Genomic DNA, 26,749 nt, shown 5'->3' on the forward strand with positions numbered 1-26,749 from the left:
AACAAAAAACATAATAATTCTGAACAGTTAGTCCTCGGGGTTTTGCCTGCTACATAAGTTCTGTTATACTCCCATACATGATTCAAATAGTTTTAGAAACTTCAGAGTGTTTTCTATTCAAATCTATGAATAATATACATATTTTATATTCTTGGCATGAGTAGCAGGAAGTTGAAATTGGGCACGCTATTTACCCAAAAGTGAAAATTCTGCCCCCTAGCTTTTTAAAGTACAACATGTACAACGTCTTATCCGCGATAAAAAAAAAAAACATACTCTGATAAAAGAACAAATGTTTGATGCAGGGCATCAGTATCAAATAAACATGTTATCCATAATAAAAACAAAAAAGCTATGATAGGAAACAGTGGGTAGAGGAACGCTTGTCACCTCTCAAACAGGGCCAATCACTAGAGCCAGCTCACAAGTATTGGCTTTTTCGACACGGTTCCTAAACAACACTAAAAGCAAACTCATTTTGAAAGCATAAAAACAAAATCATATTATAGCATCGACACAGACGAAGGGAATCTGAACGCTGTTCGCTAGAAGAGTCAGGTGTTTCAGACTATGTAAAATTGCCTTTTGTATTTCTTTGAAGCGCCTACGTAATTTCAGATTTTCGAAATTGATAAAATCTCAAATCTAGTGCAAAGGCATTTTAGAAACATTGCCTCTATAGCTAATACCGGACACTCTTTAATTCTTCATCGCACAGTCTTCTAAACTCCCGACTCCATTTAATGCCAAGATGCTTATATTTATTATTATACCTTTGTAATGATTTTTGCGACGTGGATCATGAGTACAGTTCCAGTCTATCAGGTTGCGTGATCCTCGTAATGTTACGTGAAAAATGCAACTCATGGGACGCAAAATTAAATGTATATCACACTCGCACAAATGCGACCAGTTATTTTTCCTATTAGCATTTAATTTATTTCACTAGCAAATCTATTGAACTGCTGGCACTTTAGAGCCCACTGAATGTCCATATTATGTTCGCTAACGTTAGCTTAAAACAATTACTGTTTACCTTTCCACAACACACGGACTCGAAAATGGATTTGTCACGTGTTAACGTACAGCTGACAGTCGGCAAACTCAGCATCACAACAAACAGGAGGGGCAGACACGAGGTAGCTACGTCGAATGATGATGTATTAATTTTCATGTCCTTTGACGCAAACTCAGTACATGTTTGTGTGTTGCAGCTCGAGAATCGGGATGTTAGATTTACTCAGTGGATTTATTTTTTATTAAATGTTTTTTTTTTAAACAAAAAAAAACAGGCCCTATTAATTTCTTCGTACTTTGAACTCGGATCTCGTACCTGCATACATGGACAGAGAATTGCGTAGTTGGTACGCAACATGAGTGCTTGTTGGCAGCCCTGCAGATATGAGACAGATGTGAGACAGAGAGGATATAGATATGAGACAGGGAGAAGATACAGATACTAGACAGAGAGTGTGAGGGAGAGATGAGCAGTGCTTAATTTAAGCAGGACCCTTCACCTCTCAGATTTGACTGTATTTGTTCCGGCACCTATTTGTCCATATCCGGTACCTCTCGCGACATGATTTATACATTATTTCACTGTTCGCACTGTAGTCATTCTAATGAAAGCGATCAGCATTAAATCGAGCCTCCTCGTTATTTATCCCGTACCCCAGAAAGACCATCATGTAAAAGAGCGGTGAGCCTTCTATGTTATCCTCCTATCCTCTTATTTGTACATATAGGTTATGGGGTAGGGCCAGTGGCATAAGTAACGAAGAGTAGTGTCGTGAATATGTCTCTAAGTAATAACGCCACGTAGCCTAGTCGTCTCCCTACTGAATTTAAATCGTGGGAAAGCCAAACATTTTTTAAATAATCAAAGGCAAACAAGTTTGACATTTTTCAAGTCCAAAAAAATAGAGAAAGAAGGTGAATCGAACCCAGAACGAGCCAGAGAACTGTCAGTGCAGGACGAGAGGAGTGAGGGGCAAACTGTTCCTGATGGCGATGCTAATCCCGCCAGTTCAGCATCACCATCGGCACCTCCACTAGCTAGTAGGCCTATTAGCGAGTCAGACTCAGGGGGAGAGATGATACAGAAATGAGAAAGAGAGATGAGACAGAGAAAAGACAGATGGCCTAATTGGCCATGACAGAGGTTTATTTGAGTGTCTGAGCATAAGTGGTGGGAAATGGGGATCACCTACTCAACCTAGTGGTTGATCTTTTTTAAATAGATTTTTATTTCACCTTTATTTAACCAGGTAGGCCAGTTGAGAACAAGTTCTCATTTACAACTGCGACCTGGCCAAGATAAAGCAAAGCAGTGCGACAATAATAACAACACAGACTTACACATGTATAGTCAATAACACAATAGAAAATCTGTATACAGTGTGTGCAAATGAAGTAAGGAGGTTCGGCAATAAATAGGTCGTAGTGGCGAAGTAATGACAATTTAGCAGTTAACACTGGAGTGATAGATGTGTAGATGAGGATGTGCAAGTATAAATACTGATGTAAATACTGGTGTGCAAAAGAGCAGAGAAAAAACCAAAAATATGGAGATGAGGTATTTTTTATTTCACCTTTATTTAATTAACCAGGTAGGCAAGTTGAGAACAAGTTCTCATTTACAATTGCGACCTGGCCAAGATAAATCAAAGCAGTTCGACACATACAACGACACAGAGTTACACATGGAGTGAAGCAAACATACAGTCAATAAATACAGTATAAACAAGTCTATATACGATGTGAGCAAATGAGGTGAGATAAGGGAGGTAAAGGCAAAAAAAGGCCAAGGTGGCAAAGTAAATACAATATAGCAAGTAAAACACTGGAATGGTAGATTTGCAGTGGAAGAACGTGCAAAGTAGAAATAAAAATAATAGGGTGCAAAGGAGCAAAATAAATACAGTAGGGAAAGAGGTAGTTGTTTGGGCTAAATGATAGGTGGGCTATGTACAAGTGCAGTAATCTGTGAGCTGCTCTGACAGTTGGTGCTTAAAGCTAGTGAGGGAGATAAGTGTTTCCAGTTTCAGAGATTTTTGTAGTTCGTTCCAGTCATTGGCAGCAGAGAACTGGAAGGAGAGGCGGCCAAAGAAAGAATTGGTTTTGGGGGTGACCAGAGAGATATACCTGCTGGAGCGCGTGCTACAGGTGGGTGATGCTATGGTGACCAGCGAGCTGAGATAAAGGGGACTTTAACTAGCAGGGTCTTGTAGATGACATGGAGCCAGTGGGTTTGGCAACGAGTATGAAGCGAGGGCCAGCCAACGACAGCGTACAGGTCGCAATGGTGGGTAGTATATGGGGCTTTGGTGACAAAATGGATTGCACTGTGATAGACTGCATCCAATTTGTTGAGTAGGGTATTGGAGGCTATTTTGTAAATGACATCGCCGAAGTCGAGGATTGGTAGGATGGTCAGTTTTACAAGGGTATGTTTGGCAGCATGAGTGAAGGATGCTTTGTTGCGAAATAGGAAGCCAATTCTAGATTTAACTTTGGATTGGAGATGTTTGATGTGGGTCTGGAAGGAGAGTTTACAGTCTAATCAGACACCTAGGTATTTGTAGTTGTCCATGTATTCTAAGTCAGAGCCGTCCAGAGTAGTGATGTTGGACAGGCGGGCAGGTGCAGGCAGCGATCGGTTGAAGAGCATGCATTTAGTTTTACTTGTATTTAAGAGCAGTTGGAGGCTATGGAAGGAGAGTTGTATGGCATTGAAGCTTGCCTGGAGTGTTGTTAACAGTGTCCAAAGAAGGGCCAGAAGTATACAGAATGGTGTCGTCTGCGTAGAGGAACACTCCGACATCATTGATATATACAGAGAAAAGAGTCGGCCCGAGAATTGAACCCTGTGGCACCCCCATAGAGACTGCCAGAGGTCCGGACAACAGGCCCTCTGATTTGACACACTGAACTCTATCTGAGAAGTAGTTAGTGAACCAGGCGAGGCAGTCATTAGAGAAACCAAGGCTGTTGAGTCTGCCGATAAGAATACGGTGATTGACAGTCGAAAGGTCAGGTCGATGAAGACGGCTGCACAGTACTGTTTTTTATTAATGGTAGTTATGATATCGTTTAGGACCTTGAGCGTGTCTGAGGTGCACCCGTGACCAGCTCGGAAACCGGATTGCATAGCGGAGAAGGTACGGTGGGATTCGAGGTGGTCGATGATCTGTTTGTTCACTTGGCTTTCAAATACTTTAGAAAGGCAGGGCAGGATGGATATAGGTCTGTAACAGTTTGGGTCTAGAGTGCCTCCCCCTTTGAAGAGGGGGATGACCGCAGCCGCTTTCCAATCTTTTGGAATCTCAGACGATACGAAAGAGAGGTTGAACAGACTAGTAATAGGGGTTGCGACAATGGCGGTGGATAATTTTAGGATGAGAGTGAGAGTGAGAGTGTCCAGATTGTCTAGCCCAGCTGATTTGTAGGGATCCAAATTCTGCAGCTCCTTCAGGACATCAGCTGTCTGGATTTGGGTGAAGGAGAAGCGGGGGATCTATGCATCTATGTCTTATTGACATAGATGCAGCTGTTGTCTGCATCTGGTTGATAGTCACAGTTCCTGCACTGTCGAGATACACACAACAGTCAAAAATGTCTACTACATTCATGCATTTACTTGTTTAAACAATTTAATGCCCAAACACTTCCAAACCAATAAGGTAGTGCATGAAACTAGCTAGCTAATCCATTTGGAGGGGGTATGAATGAACATCAGTCATCACACTTACTGCATAGAGCAGGATGCGATTCTCCTTGTCTTCTTTGGGATACAACATGTTGTTGTTGTAACAGAATGGAACAATTTTGTTATAATATTATAACTAGGTAGACTATCCTGGTCCTGTCAGAGAAGAAGACTGCAACAAAATATAATCGCTACTAGCTAGTCTTTAGCTAGCAGGATAATGTTATCTAGCTACTACTAACTTAGTTATGCATCTTCTAACTTTAGAGCTTCTTACTGTTCTTGACAAAATCGGATCCCAACAAATCCTCTATAGCCATTTGAATTTGTTTACAAATATAATCTACTAAATAATATCATAACTCAGTTTCAGGCTATCAAGCTAGCTATCTAGCATCAGCATCACATAAATGGTTTTTACGGTTCACGGGATTTCAGAAACGTTCTAAATAAAAGTTCCCCACTTATTAGTAGAAAAGTGTCAATAACCTGTATTTGTTAATGATATATGAAAAATAATTTTCTAAACATTAACAATTATTCATATTTGTTCATATTTAAGTGGCATTTGCATTAAATTGCGGTCAAATAAATTCCCCCAATGTGAATCACTGCATATGGAATACATAATGGCTTATAGAGCAAAAACTATTCTGGGTGCTGCAGTAAACGTATTGTAGAGAATACTCAGTAGGCTCTGTCTATAGAATGTATATATGGTGTCATATCACGGGGCTCTGAATAATACGGAGTGTCCACCCATTCCATTGGCCACAGTGCACATTATTGTATATGGAATACATATTGGCATAAAGGGCAAAAGATATTGCAGTAAAAGTAATGTAGGCAATACTCAATAGGGTTTGTATATATACTCAATAGGTAAAGTATATATGGTGTCATTTCATGATGCTCTGAATAATTACTCCACCCTATAAACCAATATGTATTCCAAATACAGGGATTTACATTGAGGCCAATGTAATGAGCCGAGTAAAAGGCCAGCAACACTCAGTATTATTCAGAGCCCCGTGAAATGACAACAAATAGGTTCGACAGACCCTATTGAGTACTCTCCAACCCACTTTTACATCGGAACAAATCATATTTTTTCTCTATAAGCCAATATGTAATGCATATAAAGTGATTTGTACTTTGGCTGTAAGGGATTTCCTCCTCTTCTTCCGAAGAGGAGAGGCGAAAAGGATCAGAGGACCAACATGCGGCGTGGTAAGTGTCCATGGTTCTTTTTAATACGTAAAGGTACACATGAACAACTGACTACAAAAACAAGAAATGTGAAAAACCCCAAACAGTCCTATCTGGTGCAGACACAGAGACAGGAACAATCACCCACAAACACACAGTGAAACCCAGGCTACCTAAGTATGATTCTCAATCAGAGACAACTAATGACACCTGCCTCTGATTGAGAACCATACTAGGCCGAAACATAGAAATACCCAAATCATAGAAAAACAAACATAGACTGCCCACCCCAACTCACGCCCTGACCATACTAAATAAAGACAAAACAAAGGAAATAAAGGTCAGAACGTGACATTGGCTTATGTAATGGGTGGAGTAAAAGGTCAGCAACACTCCGTATTATCCAGAGCCCCATGAAATGACACCATATATACATTCTACAGACCCTACTGAGTACTCCCCAACCCACTACACATAAATAATAGTTTTTCCTGTACAGTGCTATATTGGTACCATTTCGTGTCCAGGCACTCCATTTTAAGCTGTTTGACCACAGTAAAAGTCCAGCAACACTTTCTATGAACTAGCTTTTGTTCTCTGATTTGCACTCATGAGTCTCTAGTAACTAGACTGGACTCTGGTTTTATGGACACACATCGATCGTTTTTGCTGTACAGTGCAATTTTTTGTGCAATCCAACAAAAATACAATAAGACTTTTTTTAAACATTCATTTCAAATTGCATCCTTGAACAATATATAGTAATAATGTAGTTATATGAACATAATTTTAACATTATGCACTATGCAAAGCTGCAAAAAATATAGATTTTGTATCATACACATAGCGTTTTACCGCACGCTTTTATTTTAAAGGCAAACTGGAAGTGTGGATAGATAACAGCTAGTGTTGACGCTAATCAATCTCCCGTTTTGATGTTTTATTAATTTAATATTTTAGAAAAAAATTATCGAAGTATATATTCTTGGGGGGTTCTTTTTTACATTTTATTTGTATTAACAACAAATCAATAAGTACATGAGGGACTTATAAATAAATTCTTATTTATAATGATAGCTTACCCCGACCAAACCCTAACGACGCTGGGCCAATTTTGCGCTGCAAATCACGGCCGGTTGTGATACAGACTGGAATCAAACCAGAGTCTGTAGTGACAACTCTAGCACTGAGATTACATTTGTGAATATGACATTTGGCCAAAAGGATAATGAAATTAATTACATAAGTGGTTTTACTTGCTCAGGTTCAAGGAGACATGCCATTCCACTGAACCTGCCCAGGAGACGCTTCCTTAGCCACTGAAGATCCTCCAGTGTGGGACCTTGGGACAGAGGGTTGTAGTCTTCGACTGGCTTCCTCCACTTGCATTCCCACATCCGTACGGCCGATATTGTGAACTGCCAAAATAGGCTGCATGGCTACACTTATGAGCTCCACAGAAGCATTCGCATGTGGCAGAGAGAATCCTCTGGTCACCTACCTGCCAAGAGGAAGGTGCCACATGCCTTTCAATGCATAACTTTGAACACCTTGAAATGCATTTGTTGTAAGTAATCTTCTATGTAAAAAAAGTTTGATTTGATTGATGACATTACAGCTGTAATTTTCACGAGGACAAGTAGTGTTTTTACAAACTTTTTATTGATAACTTTAGATTTTATTGCTTGACATATCAATCATATAGTGGGAAGAATCCTATAAAAACGGTTATAAACATGTCATAATGTCATAACAGCTGACATAACTTGTCATAACCTGTCATAATGTGGTCATAGCACTGTCATGACCCATATATTTACACCGGTTGTGACATATATTGCGTTATTTTATGGCTGGTTATGTCAAAACCTACATTTATTCAAATGATTTTTCCTTTAGTTTGAAAGTTTGTTTCTTAAATCTTTAGTAGTTTTTGTAATTAATTTTTTACAGTCATGTTTTTTTCATCATATTTTCAATAACTTGTAGAAAATACACTTTATGACACTCATGAAGAATTATGACCATCCTGTGTCATTTTACTTGGACTAAGAAAAAACACTATGACACGGTCAAGAAGCATTATGACCATCATAAGCAAATAAGCCAGTCATTTTACTGTCATCAGTCATCAGTCAAAAAGAGGGTGTCTTGTCCTGCTCCTGAAATCAGTTCCTCTATTCATCACAGTCATCAGCAACAGAGCATTGGGGTAGGTACATGTCTGACATAAATGTTTGCACAATTACAATGATAATTTAATGTGGTAAATAAAAAATAAATATATACAGTGACTTCAGAAAGTATTCAGGCCCCTTGACTTTCTCCACATTTTGTTACGTTACAGCCGAATCCTAAAATTGATTTTTTTTTTTTGTCTACAGACAATACCCCAGTAATGACCAAGCGAAAACAGATTTTTTTAAAATGTTTGCAAATATATTACAAATAAATAAACAGAACTACCTTATTTACATAAGTATTCAGACCCTTTGCTATGAGACTCGAAATTGAGGTCATGTGTATCTTGTTTCCATTGATCATCCTTGAGATGTTTCTATACCTTGATTGGAGTCCACCTGTGGTATATTCAATTGATTGAATATGATTTAGAAAGGCACACACTTGTCTATATAAGGTCCCACAATTGACAGTGCATGTCAGAGTAAAAACCAAGACATAAGGTCAAATGAATTGTCCGTAGAGCTCCGAGACAGGATTGTGTTGAGGCACAGATCTGGGGAAGGGTACCAAAGAATTTCTACAGCATTGAAGGTCCACAAGAACACAGTGGCCTCCACATCATTCTTAAATGGATGAAGTTTGGAACCACCAAGACTCTTCCTAGAGCTGGCCACCCGGCCAAACAGAGCAATCGGGGGAGAATGGCTTTGGTCAGGTCGGTGACCAAGAACCAGGTGGTCACTGTGACAGAGCTCTAGAATTCATCTGTGGAGATAGGAGAACCTTCCAGAAGGACAACCATCTCTGCAGCACTCCACCAATCAGGCTTTTATGATAGAGTGGCCAGACGGAAGCCACTCCTCAGTAAAAAGGCACATGACAGCCCACTTGGAGTTGGCCAAAAATGAGCTAAAGACTCAGACCATGAGAAACAAGATTCTCTGGTCTGATGTTACCAAGATTGAACGCTTTGGCCTGAATGCCAAGTGTAACGTCTGGTGGAAACCTGGCACCATCCCTACGGTGAAGCATTGTGGTGGCAGCAACATGCTGTGGGGAGGTTTTTCCATCGGCAGGGACTGAGAGACTAGTCAGGATCAAGGCAAAGATGAATGGAGCAAAGTACAGAGAGATCCTTGATGAAAATCTGCTCCAGAGCGCTCAGGACCTCAGACTGGGGCGAAGGTTCACCTTCCAACAGGACAACGACCCTAAGCACACAGCCAAAACAATGCAGTGGCTTCTGGACAAGTCTCTGAATGTCCTTGAGTGGCTCAGCCAGAGCCCGGACTTGAACACGATCGAACATCTCTGGAGAGACCTGAAAATAGCTGTGCAGCAACGCTCCCCATCCAACCTGACAGAGCTTGAGAGGATCTGCAGAGAAGAATGGGAGACTCCCTTAGGCTATGGTGTAATGGAATGTTTAGCCTTGTGTGGTAAGTTGTGGGTTTTGACACTCCTATGTATGTCATAACCAGCCATAAAATAACTACGGTGGTCGTTTTTGTGGGTTTTTGCACTCTTATGTAGCTAGGTGTCATAACCAGCCATAAAATGTGCAATATATTTCCCAACAGGTCTAAATATACTGTATGTGTCATGACAGTGTTATGACCATATTATAACAGGTTATGACAAGTTGTGTCAGCTGTTATGACATATTATGATATGGTTATGACCGTGTCATAACATGTTATGTTGCTGCAAGTAAAGCGTTCCCACATGTACCACTCCTTATAAATAAATACTGTGCCTTTGAAGATTTGTCTTGTGTCATGAAACTAGAATACAGGCTGGATGTCTAAACAAAGTCAATTCTGAATGTCAATACCACTCACGGAAACATGGACATGTTTTTCACATAGTCGGCTCAGTGATTTGAACTAGCGCCCTTTCAGTTACTGGCCCAATGCTCTTAACTGCTAGGCTACCTGGAATCGTTTCATTTCCTTCACCGACACTCAGACTATTTGAAGAGTACATGGAGTTTGGATTGCAGCCTATAGCCTAATTTCATCTGTCAAATAGGTAGGCCTACCTCTTATTTCTTAAATAGGAAGAAAATTGATCCAATATAAATCCCTCTTGTTGTTAGTAAAGTCAAACTATAATGAAGACAGTTTAAATGAATTATTCCTACTCTAATATGCCTACTTTCAGCACCATGATTGTTTCGATTTATTGTGCCGCGGCTGCCTGCTTTAAGTTTCAGCACCAAGTTACTTGAATCTGTGTTTCTGTGAGGTCAATACCTCTGATAAAAAAATATTGGGCAAAAAACATTGTTTTTCTTCAAATCAATTATAGTGGTAGCAAGCTATCAAAGTTAACATCAGGTCCTCCTTTTCATATTCATGCTGTCCTTCTCAGGCTGAACAGAACATATAGTCTAATCCGCAAGCACGATATCGCATTTGTTGGACTAGGCCTAAATCAACAATTATTTATCACACCATCCCAGCAGTGCAAAAGACTCAGGAAGGAAGTTAATTTCCTTAGAAATAGACTATGGATCATTTGAATCATTTGATTGAGACCACACTAAATAGCCTATAGGCGCACTTGATATTGTGCGCCCAGCGGCGAATCAGAGATGAGGGGTGGCATTGGACACACATATTTAACCTAATAAACCACAAATGCTAAAACAGAGAAATATTGACATTTCATCAATTACAAATTAGATGACCCTTCTCTAGACTAGAGTAAAGAAATTCAAAACCCTCCCCCTGACTGGAATGTAAAAAACATGATCCTCCCCCCTTTTCCTCCAGGTCCCCATTATGTAAATTGAGATCCATCCCTTTTATTCTCTGACAATTACAAATGCGTTATTGATGTTAACTGATAAAATATGATGAGTTGAACACAAGTAAATGGGCACTGCATACATACAGACCAGGACTACCCCATAAGAAACCCAACAAACACAGTGTCATTATCTTCAGTAGCAAAAATGTCATGCTTTGTAGGCCCCCACAGATTAACCCAAACATGGTCTCCTTTAGGGAGCTCAATCACACTACCAATGCTGGCTATCTGGCAACAATTGTCTGGCAGGCTGGTATGGTATGCTGAGACTACCCACTGGCCATTCTTTAAGATATTATACTGGGCACGCCCGTAGGTGGACATATACAGTGTGAAGTGGTACAAGCCAGCTAGTAGCCTTTTGTGACGAGGGGGCAGTATTTTCATTTTTGGAAAAATAACGTTTCCGTAGTAAACGGGATATTTTGTCAGGACAAGATGCTAGAATATGCATATAATTGACAGCTTAGGATAGAAAACACTCTAAAGTTTCCAAAACTGTAAAAATATTGTCTGTGAGTATAACAGAACTGATATTGCAGGCGAAAGCCTGAGAAAAATCCAATCCGGAAGTGCCTCATGTTTTGAAAGCGCTGCGTTCCAATGCGTCCCTATTGAGAAAGTGAATGGGCTATCACCCAGATTACTTTTTCTCCGTATTCCCCAAGGTGTCTACAGCATTGTGACGTAGTTTTACGCATTTATGTTGAAGAATACCTGTAAGCGGCTACATTGCGCAACTGGTCACCTGATGGGTCCCAGAGTGATTCTCGCGTAAAATACAGAGGTAGCCATTATTCCAATCGGTCCTACTGAAAAACCAATTATCCCGGTGGATATATTATCGAATAGATATTTGTAAAACACCTTGAGGATTGATTATAAACATTTGCCATGTTTCTGTCGATATTATGGAGCTAATTTGGAATATTTTTTCTGAGTTTGTGACTGCAATTTCCGGGTGATTTCTCAGCCAAACGTGAAGAACAAACTGAGCTATTTCACCTACAAAAATAATATTTTTGGAAAAAAGGAACATTGGCTATCTAACTGGGAGTCTCGTGAGTGAAAACATCCGAAGCTCATCAAAGGTAAACGATTTAATTTGATTGCTTTTCTGATTTCTGTGACCAAGTTACCTGCTGCTAGCTGGACAAAATGCTATGCAAGGCTATCGATAAACTTACACATATGCTTGTCTAGCTTTGGCTGTAAAGCATATTTTGAAAATCTGAGATGACAGGGTGATTAACAAAAGGCTAAGCTGTGTCTCAATATTTCACTTGTGATTTTCATGAATAGGAATATTTTCTAGGAATATTTATGTCCGTTGCGTTATGCTAATTAGTGTCAGTCGATGATTACGCACCCTCATGCGGGATGGGGAGTCACTAGAGACTAGCGAGCAGGTGAGTGGGAAAACAGGCTACCTAAGTATGGTTCTCAATCGGAGACAACGATTGACAGCTGCCTCTGATTTTGGAACCATACCAGGCCAAACACATAGAAATACAAACATAGAATACCCACCCACATCACACCCTGATCAAACTAAAAATAGAAACATACAAAGCAATCTACGGTCAGGGCGTGACACTCAAAGATTTGCCAATAAGATATGTACGAATTCTTCCTTTTCACAGCAATTATGATGATTAAATACAGGAAAATAAAGATGCCATAAGATATACAGTGCCTTGCGAAAGTAGTCGGCCCCCTTGAACTTTGCAACCTTTTGCCACATTTCAGACTTCAAACATAAAGATATAAAACTGTATTCTTTTGTGAAGAATCAACAACAAGTGGGACACAATCATGAAGTGGAACGACATTTATTGGATATTTCAAACTTTTTTAACAAATCAAAAACGGAAAAATTGGGCGTGCAAAATTATTCAGCCCCCATAAGTTAATACTTTGTAGCGCCACCTTTTGCTGCGATTACAGCTGTAAGTCGCTTGGGGTATGTGTTCAGGGTGATGAGCTGTGTTGCTTTTACGCCAAACATAACGTTTTGCATTGTTGACAAAAAGTTCAATTTTGGTTTCATCTGACCAGAGCACCTTCTTCCACATGTTTGGTGTGTCTCCCAGGTGGCTTGTGGCAAACTTTAAACAACAGTTTTTATGGATATCTTTAAGAAATGGCTTTCTTCTTGCCACTATTCCATAAAGGCCACATTTGTGCAATATACAACTGATTGTTGTCCTATGGACAGAGTCTCCCACCTCAGCTGTATATCTCTGCAGTTCATCCAGAGTGATCATGGGCCTCTTGGCTGCATCTCTGATCAGTCTTCTCCTTGTATGAGCTGAAAGTTGAGGGACGGCCAGGTCTTGGTAGATTTTCAGTGGTCTGGTACTCCTTCCATTTCAATATTATCGCTTGCACAGTGCTCCTTGGGATGTTTAAAGCTTGGGAAATCTTTTTGTATCCAAATCCAGCTTTAAACTTCTTCACAACAGTATCTCGGACCTGCCTGGTGTGTTCCTTGTTCTTCATGATGCTCTCTGCGCTTTTAACAGACCTCTGAGACTATCACAGTGCAGGTGCATTTATACGGAGACTTGATTACACACAGGTGGATTGTATTTATCATCATTAGTCATTTAGGTCAACATTGGATCATTCAGAGATCCTCACTGAACTTCTGGAGAGAGTTTGCTGCACTGAAAGTAAAGGGGCTGAATAATTTTGCACGCCCAATTCTTCAGTTTTTGATTCGTTAAAAAAGTTTGAAATATCCAATAAATGTCGGCAGTGTAGCCTAGTGGTTAGAGCGTTGGACTAGCAACCAGAAGGTTGTGAGTTCAAACCCCCGAGCTGACAAGGTACAAATCTGTTGTTCTGCCCCTGAACAGGCAGTTAACCCACTGTTCCCAGGCTGTCATTGAAAATAAAAATCTGTTCTTAACTGACTTGCCTGGTTAAATAAAGGTTAAAAAAAGAAAAAAAAAAGAAATGATTGTGTCCCACTTGTTGACTCTTCACAAAAAAAATACAGTTTTATATTTTTATGTTTGAAGCCTGAAATGTGGCAAAAGGTCGCAAAGTTCAAGGGGGCTGAATACTTTCGCAAGGCACTGTATATCTTATGCACTTATCTTGTCAACTTTATAACAGCATAAAACAGAGTTAGAAGGCCTACTTGGTATAGGACTCGCTGGGCCACCGCTGCAACCCTCGGTTGGATCAGGATTGGTGGGTTTGGGTTCTGTGTTCCAGAATACAATATAGTTGTTTAGCTCCCTTTCACTGTAAAGATTTGTCAGGGACATTCATCATATGCCATATACAAATGCATTGGACTATTGCATACACACAGAGATCTAGGATATATTGTATATATATATATATTTCTTATACATTTCACATCATAGGCCTCTTAAAAAACAACTACTTAGGTGAACAAAGGTTAAATGACATTCAATTACAAAGATTAATTGCACAACTAACCTGTATTTCATAAGAAATGTAGTTAGGTATTTAGGTCACTATTGTGTGTAGGTTAGTACCAGGCTTAAGGTTTCCATTATTGTCTCCACAGCCATGTTCAAAATCCATGTGCAACTACTGCTGAGGATGAGTTTCCTTCTATAGAAAAGATAAATGTATTGAAATGGAGCAGAGGCAAATTAATTGTTGTTGTGTTAGAAAGTCATATGTCATTTCATTCTGTTCTAATTACAGAGTAAATTTCTCACAGGCACTAGAGAAGCTTAACCAAGTTTAATTCTTCCCAAAGTGTCGACACAGCTGTGTCCAGACAAAGACATGTTCCCACCAGGATTGATGGGTTAAATACTCCACTTTGGACACTCCTCCTTCTCTCCAATCCTTACATCTTACGGTTCCACAGGAAGAAGATAGTAGGGTAATAAACCATAATTTCTCCCTTCAGGGGTTCTGACCTGACCTCAACCTCTCCTTCACCTAATCCACAGAATTCCTTTCGAGTTCCCCTATAGCAATGCTGTGACCTCCTCCCATCCACCCAACACATTCCAAAGCCATCTGTCTTTCTACAGAGAACCATTAACCGCTGACATATAAACCAGTCTCTTCCACTTTTGTTATATACTATGCTTATGCATATAACAATGTTCAAAGTTGACCCAGAATCCAACAATTCCCATGCATTAATGAACTAGCTGTTGTAAAATATGAATTATGTCTGCATTATGAATGTACATTTGGAAAGAAATCTCAATACATCAAATATATTTTTAATGTATACAACAGTAGTTAGTTTTACCTGTGAACATCTTGCAGAGGTGATGTTCTAAATATTCTGACTGGTTTGACAACTTGGCTGCTTACAGACAGACATGTAGAGTTGGGGCTAGTTTTAAGGTGTGCAAGATGTAACCAGAATGAAAGCTAGAATAAAACGATAAAGCTTGGAGATGATTTGCGTAAATTCCATTTAGATAATTAAGATAAGAGGAGAATGTGGTGTGTTTGAAAAATGTACAGTTAGAAACAGCTTTACGCCATCACAACATGCACTGTATATGCAGAGTGTAAGCAAAATAAACAGGAGTTGAACTGCACCTTTGAAAAAAGGTGTATTGTCAAGCATTCTCAAGCACATTCTTGAGATTCTTTTCAGCACTTTCAACACTCTAATAACAACAGCAGAGTTTTTGTGAGTGAAGTGTTGACATTCAGAAAATGTGTTACGTCATTTGATACAGGGATGAAAAGGAGATTTTGGAGTCCCCAAACTTTTTAATTACACTTTCATCAGAAATATATTGTCAAATTTCAACCTAAAGTAGTAGAACTCTGCCCCAAGTAAGTAAAAGGGAAGTGGACAAAAAAATGATTCAGACAGGAAACAAAAGAGCAGTTGGTGAGCTATGTTTCTGGATGAATGAACCAGTACAACGGGTACTGTTGGCAAAATGTGTCCACTGATAGTCAAACATGGTGACAACACTCGGACTCAACTACATTTTCACAAGATTGATACTGACAAAAATGTCAGAGGACAGAACGATTTGCTTGGTCCTCTGATTGTAAAAAGAGTATAGCAGGTGTCTGTAAAGGGGTGAGGTACACAATGATACAATGTGTTCTTACCCTAATAAACCGGTCAACATGAGGACATGGCATGGTCCTCTCCACTGTGGAGACTGTGTAGATATCACATAGATGGTATAGAAAACCATCTTTGTAGATACCATTCTGACTACATAACCTCATGGCTCTTGACCTCTCATGTCATGTCTCAATCTGTGTCTGAGGGTTGATATCATGATTTTGATTGTGACCATCGGGGGGGTTACATCAGAGAAATTGGGAACCAGTTCATATGCGTCATACCAAACTGTCAGTACTTCTTGTGACATCGACATAAACAGCTGAGCTGTTCTTGTTTATTCATGTTCTGTACGTAATATGTCATGGTTCATATTTTGTGTGGACCCCAGGAAGTGTGGCAGCTGCTTTTGCAACAACAAAAAAAAGAACCATTGACGTACATACTGTTAGGTTCTAAATTAACCTTATCAAATTTAACGGACAATTAGTAAAGCTCAAACCAAAATTATTCACCCATTGAGTCATTCAGCTACAGAAGAAAAAAAACATTGTCATGACGTTGGCCTGGGGGGTATGTTTATGACAGTCATAAATACCTCTTCCCCTCTTTTTCCTCTCTCTACCCTACTTCAAAACCCTTGGTTAACAGAGAGATTCGGGGAACATCAGAAGGTGGGGGGAAATGAACTATATTCTGGTAATGCGACCAATTGAACATATGCTGTGGTACTTAATGAATATGATGTCAGTTCAATGATCAGATGACATAAACTCTACAGTGGAAAGTCTACACATCAGAGTTATCGGATTCACATGGAATTGTTGTTCAATTTAAATGTTTGAATATGAAATTATTTGTGATGGGATGAAATGTGATTTTAGCTTCTAAAATGTGACCAGTGGCCCGCCCTGTGAAGGGACATGGGCTATAAAACTTTACAAACACGCCTTCCTCTCCCTTCCTATATAAGCCCTTGATGACAATATAACTTTCTGTTCCGAAGACGTGAGGATGACGGTCCTATGTCAGAATGGTTCAGATAATAACTACAGAATGAAGCCAACATCAGCGTGAGCTTTGGTTGTGAATGGTATGAACTTTGAACTCTTATCCACTACAGAAGTGATACCTCCTAGCCGTTGAGTTAGCAACAGCAGATGCAAACGAGGGTTAGGAAGGAACAGACAGAGTATCCCGTTTATCACACAACGACGTTACTACAACATATCCAATTGACCACCAGAGACATTCTTCAAAGGTCTCGGTTGGGCAACACGGCCTTCCATCTACCACCAACCTACCGAAGCGCAGCTCAGAGTAAATGTTTATTGCATTTTCCTTTTCCAAATGGGCAGTAATTTAGAATGCATAAGATACTGTATTTACGATAGCACAGCTTCTTCCCTTTGTTCCTCAGTCTTCCCTGTAACGGTTTACGGCCCCTGGCTGACTGGCGGCACTGGCGGCCCCTGGCTGACTGGCGGCACTGGCGGCCCCTGGCTGACTGGCGGCACTGGCGGCTCCTTGCAGACTGGTGGCACTGGCGGCTCCTTGCAGACTGGCGGCACTGGCGGCTCCTTGCAGACTGGCGGCACTGGCGGCGCTGGGCAGACTGGCGGCACTGGCGGCGCTGGGCAGATTGGCGGCACTGGCGGCGCTGGGCAGACGGGTGGCTCAGGCGGAGCTGGGCAGACGGGTGGCTCAGGCGGCGCTGGGAAGACGGGTAGCTCAGATGGCGCTGGGCAAATGGGTAGCTCAGGTGGCGTTGGGCAGACTGGCGATTCTGATGGCGTTGGGCAAACGGGAAGCTCCGGCAACGCTGGAGAGGAAGGCTCTGGCAGCGCTGGACTGAGTAGCTCTGGCGCCTCTGGAATGAGGGGCTCTAGCGCCTCTTGACTGAGGGGAGGGAGCTCTGGCAGCGCCGAACAGGCGGGAGACTCCGGCAGCGCTGGAGAGGAGGAAGTCTCTGGCAGCGCTGGACAGGCGGGGCGCACTGTAGGCCTGATGCATGGTGCTGGCACTGGCGGTACTGGGCCGAGGACACGCACAGGAAGCCTGGTGCGGGGAGCTGCCACCGGAGGGCTGGGCGTGGAGGTTGTACTGGATAGACCGGACCGTGCAGGCGCACTGGAGCTCTTGAGCACCAAGTCTGCCCAACCTTACCCGGTTGAATGCTCCCGGTCGCCCTGCCAGTGCGGCGAGGTGGAATAGCCCGCACTGGGCTATGCAGGCGAACCGGGGACACCGTGCGCAAGGCTGGTGCCATGTAAGCCGGCCCAAGGAGACGCACTGGAGACCAGATGCGTAGAGCCGGCTTCATGGCACTTGACTCAATGCTCACTCTAGCCCGGCCCGATACGCGGAGCTGGTATGTACCGCACCGGGCTATGCACCCGCACTGGAGATACTGTGCGCTCCACAGCATAACACAGTGCCTTCCCGGTTTCTCTCGCCCCCCGGTAAGCACAGGAAGTTGGCGCAGGTCTCCTACCTGGCTTCGCCACACTTCCTGTGTGCCACCCCCCAATAAATTTTTGGGGCTGACTCTCGGGCTTCCATCCACGCCGCCGTGCTGCCTCCTCATACCAGCGCCTCTCTGCCTTCACCGCCTCCAGCTCTTCTTTGGGGCGGCGATATTCTCCAGGCTGTGCCCAGGGTCCTTTTCCGTCCAATTCTTCCTCCCATGTCCATTCCTCCTCGCGCTGCTCCTGCTGCCGCTTCTCCTGCTGCACCTTGGGGCGGCGACACTCCCCTGGCTTTGCCCAGGGTCCTCTCCCGTCGAGGATTTCTTCCCAAGTCCAGAAGTCTTTATTTCGCTGCTCCTGCTGCTGCCCGTTACCATGCCGCTTGGTCCTGTTGTGGTGGGTGATTCTGTAACGGTTTTCTTGACTTGAAGGAGAGGTGGACCAACATGCAGCGTGGTTTCTATTCATGGTTCTTCAATTAAGAAAACTGTACATGAATAGACTAACAAAACAATAAACGTGAGAAAACCTAAACAGCCCTATCTGGTGCAAACACAGAGACAGGAACAATCACCCACAAACACACAGTGAAACCCAGGCTACCTAATTATGATTCTCAATCAGAGACAACTAATGACACCTGCCTCTGATTGAGAACCATACTAGGCCGAAACATAGAAATACCCAAATCATAGAAAAACAAACATAGACTGCCCACCCCAACTCACGCCCTGACCATACTAAATAATGACAAAACAAAGGAAATAAAGGTCAGAACGTGACATTCCCGCTCTTTCACTCAAACCCTGCCCCTTTTCTTTTGTGTAACCAGCTGTCATATTTGTTCCGCCAGCTAGGGACGTTTTGTAATCAAGTTATGATTGAATTATGTGTATGTGTAATTCTGTGTGATTAGTTAGGTATTTAGTAAATAAATAATTAAACCCAATTTTGTATTGCTGATTCAACTTGTTAGCCAGTATTTGTGCAGATCACTAAGAATTTACAACTTCCAGATGAGACTGAATTAAGATGAGGATTAATATTTACTGCTATTGATGTAAAATATTACTAGGTCTTTAAGAGGTTATTCGGAAGATAACAGCTCTATAAATATTATTTTGTGGTGTCCGATTCTCTAGTTTACATTTACATGATTAGCTCAATCAGGTGATATTAATTACGGAGAAATTATTTTATAGAATAGCATGTCATATCACTTAATCCGGCATAGCCAAAGACACAACACCATATTCACACAAGCACTGATATTTAACCCTTTCTCCTATGCTGAGCCCCTCCTTACACATCTGAACCAATAAACCTCTGTTGATATCCAGAAGATGAGTGATATATGTTCTTCCTCACTTCATCTAACCTGATTTCTTCCCAAATTCCTCACTCCTCTCCAACTCATGGCTGTCATGGTGACTTGTACCAGACTGTGTCTCTTCTCCTCCCATAGGATCCCTAATGGCTAACAATAACATATCCTGACATAATGTAAACATTATACATTACCCCCTCTCCCTCAGTGAAATTAATAAGTATATTTCATAATTTCAAATGTTAAGAAATCGAACCAATCAATTCTATGATGTCCTATAGTTCACTGAGATAAATCAATCAGGCAACTAGGTTAATAGTATCATGCGTTAACATATCAATCAGTGGCTTCTGCACAGGTGCGTGATTGGAAAATCAATCAGTGAGGCCATTAAACAGGTTGGCTGGCAGTGGTCGGTCCTTTCTCTGCCTGAACCACAGGATGTGTACTGTGGGGATTACAGTGCTGTGACTGATGTTGCGTTTGAGTGGACATGGCTTTCCTGCTGCCTGCTGCTATATATATCTCCACCACACCACTGAGCCTTTGATCCCAGGGCTAATTCCCTTGAATTGTCCAAATCCACTCTGACGAGAGTGACAGCACACACTGGGAGAGAGAGACAGAAAAAAATATATATGTAGAGAGAGAGGGGGAGAGAGAGAGAGGGATAGAGAGAGATGTGGTGGGGGCACAGCCTACCTATTCTTGACTGAAGGAGTGAAACGTCTCTTCAGCAGACTGCGTGTGAGCAGCCGCACACTTACACTCACTGAGCTAATGTAACAGTGCTCAGTCAACGCCGAGCTGTATGGTGTGCCTGTTTCATGTTCCCCAGAACTTCTGCACTGTGTGCCCACTTGGCGGAGGGACAAGCAGACCTGGCTGACGTCACCCACCCAGCCCGCGTAATCAAAAGAGACAATAATCCCACAATCACACTACTGCAAAGCCCTGCCCGTGGAGAGAGAGAGCGAGAGAGAGGGAGAGGGAAAAGGAGAGGTGGAGAGAGAGATAGAAAGAGGTGGAGGGAGAGAGGGAGAGGGAGAGGGTGAGGGAGAGAGGGGCAGCTGTTAGACAGAGAAGCCCGGAGGCTGTGGACTGGTGGACACATGTTTCTTGTCTTTTAGGTCAGTCCCGTGTTGACCCACAGAGGGAGCGACCTTACTGACCACAGAGTCTCCACCGTCAGAACCCCTCCCACGTGGACCCCATCACAGCCCATCCAGGCGTCGCCCTGGAGACCAGCTGCTCTCCTGAGGGGCCGGCAGAGGGAGAGTGCTGTAGGAGCTGCACCCCTCCGTCTGCACCACCTCCTCTGCCCTCTATGCCCACCATGGGAGTGACCACCTTGGAAGACCTGGAGGTGTGCCAGGATGGGGAGGACTTCTGCCTGGCCACAGAAGGGTAAGACTCCTCTCTGATTGTGTGTGTGGATCACACAGGTATGCAGTGATGCTTTAGTTGTAGTTGATGATGACTGTTATGGAGATGGAGACCTGTGTCAGGACCTCATAGTAGAGTGTAGAAATTATACTAAGAAGGCACCAGTAGCAAAGTTTATAGATAGTGTGGACTTTTGTGGAAGTAGAGAGTCAAACTGGTGAATGGGTGTGTGTATCAGTAGTGGAACTGAAAATGTTTGTGTTATCTGTGGTCTGTCATCAGTTTACACATGGTGATTTGTTCCTGTTTCCTGCCCCCAATCCTCCCATGCTACCGTGAAGTGAGTAACTGTGTTAGCTTGTTACTGACAGGCTGGCAGAGGATTGTTCAGGAGGCAGAGAGGAGATTACATCTAGGCTAAGCCAGCTGACAATTTTACGTCACAGACGACACACAAACAGCTTAGCCATGCACATAGCACAGATACTATGTCAATAACATATCATAAAATGAATCGGGTCAAGAACATGGTATCTGTTAAGCTGAAACCAACTTCACAGAAAACTGGACATGACTGTAAAAGTGGTTTATACAGTTGTTCTGCCACTTTGAAAGAGTCTCTTACAGCCCAGCCTCATTAGAACGAAAGACATGTCAACAGGAGTGAGTGAGGGCCACAGTGACAGCAGGCCATAATACTAGACTGGCACTGGGAGGAGCGGTGAGGGTTAGGAGACAGATATTCAGTCCCTCTCAATCCTCTGGCAGCTTTCATGGAAAACATAAACATATTTAAAGAGGATATAACTCAGGCTCATACAGTGAATGTGAAAATAAGTTTCTCCCTAATCACATGACTTAAGAGTGTTATCTAACATGGAAGTTGAAGGCCATAGATCCCCAGGTTAAGAAGGGACAGTCGAACCAGATGGGGGGTGTGTGTGTGTGTGTGTGTGTGTGTGTGTGTGTGTGTGTGTGTGTGTGTGTGTGTGTGTGTGTGTGTGTGTGTGTGTGTGTGTGGGGGGGGGGGGTTACATTTCACCTGGATCTGACCCATGTATGGCAAATGACTCTCGGGGAATGTGTCTGTTTGGCCATCAGAGGAAAGCTGGCATCACAGGGAAGTCATATGAGCTTTTAGCATGGAAGCTCAGCTTTGGACGCATTCTGATGGCCACATTCTGCCAGTCCGTGACATAATGAAAAAAAGATGGACGAGGACATATTCTATTTTTATATGATCAAACCGCCCTGGCAGCCATAAGCAATCTAATCTGAAGCTCAGCACTCAGTGCTAAGTGTGTGTGTGTGTGTAGGGGCCATGTGAAAGTGGTGACTAAGTTCACCACAACTGGGATTCACTCTGGTACCCCAAAGACCAGCCCCAGCCAATCAGCTATTGCACTGACCCCTCTGGCCAAAGAAGGGCCTGTTTCAAATTGATAAGGGGCATGTAATGTGGCCTCCATTTATGGGCATGAGGGGCTAGAGAGAATTATGCTGAGAAAACCAGATGTGGTTGTCATGAGGTACACTAGTGAATATGTACTTAAAGAGGTCATTGGGGTGAGTAGTTTCCTGCTGTCCGTTTGTAACTGGCAATATGCTTGAGCCAGTTTGACAAGACCAGAGTGACAGAGACAGTGTGTGTATAGTACTCGCACCAAGTTGGTCTCACTGGGAAAGGTGTGTGTACGGGAGGGGTTGGTCGATGAGAGGGATAAGGGGAGCAACAGGAAGAGGGAGGGAGGGATAGAGGGCAAGCAAGCATCTGTCAACAACAACTGTGTGACTGCAGGATGTCCAGAGCCTGCTGGTTGAAGTGACAAGGCTTCTGAGCATCGTGAGAAAGTCAATTAGTCATCCAGGTAAAAACATGATGATCCTTCAAGGTTGTGTCTGGTAAACACAGGGAGGGTTCCATATAAGGGAAAAATCTAGGGTTTTTCTGGTGCAGGATAGCCAAACGAGGGTTCAATCAGTTCCACCTGTTCCAAGGTTTTCTGTAGGTCAATAGAATGTATTCCTCTCTGAGACACTTGTGAATGCAGAATTGTGTATGTGTACAGTGTAGTGTCATTTATTCCACTCTGAGACACTTGTGCATGCAGAATTGTGTATGTGTACAGTGTAGTGTCATGTATTCCTCTCTGAGACACTTGTGCGTGCAGAATTGTGTATGTGTACAGTGTTGTCTCATGACTTCGGTCATAAAACCCCCTTTCCCTCTCTTCCCCCCATCGGTTTATAACCCCCATAAATACCTTTCCGCTTCTCTCTCCACTCTACAAAAATGTACTTTTGAAAATCCATTGTTACCACAGAGAGAGACTTTGCAATACAGTAACATCAAAAGGTTGGGAATGGAACAATATTCCTGTAATCCAACCAGTTGAAAGTATCCGTTGGTACTGAAAGAATATAATGTCAGATCAGTTGTTGTCTGGGACATTTTTACCGATGACAGGACAACATAAATTGTATCTTGGAAAAGTCTACACATCCTAGTTATCAGATTTACATGGAATTGTTGTGCAATTTAAATGTTTAAATATGACACTTTTTGTGAAAAGATTAAATGTAATTTTAGCCTTCTAAATTAGATAATTGTTTTCACAAGTAAACTATGCTTACTCAGTGGCCACGCTGAAGTGAACAGATATTGGTTGGAGAGGGATGAAACCTCTCTCTTCTCTTCTCTTTTACGTAATGAAATTTACATGAGACCAGAACAGGTGAAGATGACGATCAGCATGCTGGAAGGATGAATTTCTACTAGACCAGCCAGAATTCAGCACAAGCTGATTATGGCAAAATTGTATGAACTCTTATTCACTAAAGAAGAAGTTATACATCCTAGAAGTTGATTTATCAGCTGCAGCTGTAAGCAGATCGTCATCTTCACGTGTTCTGGTCTCATGTAAATTTCATTATGTAGAAGAGAAGAGAAGAGAGGGGTTTCATCCCTCTCCAACCAAGGAAAGGACAGACAACCTCCTGAGAACGACAGACTTCAACGTATCCGCTCTACAACACTACGACCAGAAATATTCTGCAAAGGACAATTGTGATCTCTGCTGGGCAAACCAGTCTTCCATCTTCGACTCACCTATCGAAGTGCAGCTCAGTGTAAAATATATATCTTGTCTTTTCCTTTTCAGAATGAGCAGTTATTAGAATGCATACGATTCTGTATTTACGGTAGCATAGCTTCTCAAGGTCCGATAGAGACCCAATCCCCTTTATCCCTCAGTCTTCCCGCTCTTTCATTCAAACCCAACCCCCTTTCTTTGTGTAACCAGCCGTCATATCGGTTTCGTCCGCTAGGGACTTTTTCTTTTATGACATGATTAGTAATCGATGTATGATCCATCCTATGTATATGTAATTATGTGATTATTTAGGTGTTTAGTAAATAAATAATTATGCCAATTTTTGTATTGCTGATTCAACTTGTTAGCTAGCATTCGTGAAGATAACCAAGAGTTTTACGACATTCATATGAGACTGAGTAAGGTGACAATTAATAATTGACTGCTATTGATATACAAGATCTTCAGATCTTTAAGCGTTTATTTGGAACCTGGTGCCCCAGGTTATTAACGAGTTAATTGTTGCAATGTATAATTCAATCAAGTAATCAATCAAACGTTAGGTAATCGATTTGATAAAATAGCCTGTCATATAATTTAATCGGTCAGAGACACTACATTAGTATGAGTATGCGTCTGTCTACTCAGCCATGTAAAGTGATACATCAATGTTGAGTGTGAATGTGTTTCTGTCTTCATGTGCCGTGTTCCTGTAGTTCATCCCAGTGGCTTTGTATACTGTGTGTGTTATCAGTTAGCTGAACTATCTTTTACACACAGAAGGATGGAGGTGCTTGGTGCCCAGGAGTCATCGATGGGCGAGATGTCACCGCAGAGGAATAACGAGAACAGGTTATCTTTCCAGGTACATATCCGCCCAGCCGCCCAGCCACCCATCCACCTCTGCATCAATATTCAACATCACAGACATGGTTCTCGTTCCAAACACCCTTAATAAATGGCATGCTGTTGAACAATAGATCCTGATGGGTCTTTTAACTCATTTTTACAATACAAGAATCTATACCGGTGAATTAATGTCACCATCCATGTCACCCAACATTCAATCACCCACCTGTGGACCCTCCCTCTGCCTCCAGATCTTCCCAGACCCAGTGGAGGTGTATCTGAGTCCAGAGGGCTCTCCCAATCACCTGCAGCAGTTTAGTCCCTCTGAGAAGGAGCGGCTTCCCTCCATCGTGGTGGAACCCACGGACGTGAGCGAAGTGGAGAGTGGCGAGTTACGGTGGCCCCCGGAGGACATGGACTTCTGTTCTGAGGAGGATGAAGATCTGTTCCTGGAGCAGTGTATCCCCCCGGCCAATATTGCAGACTGGGGAGAGGAGGAAGAGACGTCTGTTCTCAACCACGAGCAAAGCACATCCCTCATTGGTACGTTGTGTGTGGATTTCTTTGTCTGTATTTCTGTCTGTCTCTCTTTCACTCCCTCTTAAATCGCTCTCTCGCTCAATCTCTGTAAATGCGTGTTCTCATTCTCTTTTCAGGATCTCTTACTTTCATACATCCATGCTTCTTTGCTTGGATAGATGAAAGATCAATAGGTAATCAGTCGTTCTTTATAAGTCTTTGGTAAAGTATTATTATTTCTGTCTTACAGACCTCCAGTCAGATGCGTTCAGGGATGAAACACCCATTCTACCACCAAGCAGTTCACCTGCTCTGAACTGAGCCACCAACCTCACCCCTATACCCCTGCTATCTTCCTGAGGAAACCCCTCACAGACCATGGGTCACAAGTCAACATGAAACAGATTCCTGGACAGAATGGAACTACAGTTCAAATATTGTCCAACAATGAAAGGGGATAAGCTTCTATGTTATGTAAATAAGTTAAGTTAGACAGTAGTGTAATGTTCTATGCAAAATGTCATAAATAAAACCAAGGACAGCTCTGAGGGAGAAGTGTTATCTGAAGGAGTAGTGTGAAGGAGAATATCTAACAATATCTAGCAAGGGTATTTAAAAAAATCACTGATACTCATCTGTGGAGAGAAGGACATTTTTGTTTGGACACACCTACTAACACACCTACTAACACACCTACTAATTCAAGGCGTGTTCTTTATTTTTACTATTTTCTACATTGTAGAATAGTGAAGACATCACAACAATGAAATAACACATGGAATCATGTAGTAACCAAAAAAGTGTTAAACAAAGCAAGGTATATTTTAGATTATTCAAAGTAGCCACCCTTTGCCATGATGACAGCTTTGCACACTATTGACATTCTCTCAACCAGCTTCATAAAGAATGCTTTTCCAACAGTCTTGAAGGAGTTCCCACATATGCTGAGCACTTGTTGGCTGCTTTTTCTTCACTCTGCGGTCCAACTCATCCCAAACCATCTCAATTGGGTTGAGGTTGGGTGATTGTGGAGGACAGATCATCTGATGCAGCAGCCCATCAGTCTCCTTCTTGGTCAAATAGCCCTTACAAAGCCTGGAGGTGTGTTTGGGGTCATTGTCCTGTTGAAAAACAAATGATAGTGCAAAT

General features: G+C 42.2%; 1 protein-coding gene across 1 annotated transcript; it reads left to right on the forward strand.

Moving 5' to 3' along the window:
* Nucleotides 1-12,288: 12,288 nt before the first annotated feature.
* LOC135553418 (uncharacterized) lies at nt 12,289-25,921 on the forward strand. The gene is made up of 5 exons (XM_064985546.1): nt 12,289-12,324; nt 20,932-21,161; nt 21,423-21,480; nt 25,333-25,624; nt 25,851-25,921. Exons 1-5 carry the CDS (start codon nt 12,289-12,291, stop codon nt 25,919-25,921), a joined length of 687 nt encoding a protein of 228 aa, XP_064841618.1.
* Nucleotides 25,922-26,749: the final 828 nt, after the last annotated feature.

Source organism: Oncorhynchus masou, chromosome 13 (genome assembly GCF_036934945.1).
Source record: "Oncorhynchus masou masou isolate Uvic2021 chromosome 13, UVic_Omas_1.1, whole genome shotgun sequence".
NCBI lineage: Eukaryota > Metazoa > Chordata > Actinopteri > Salmoniformes > Salmonidae > Oncorhynchus > Oncorhynchus masou.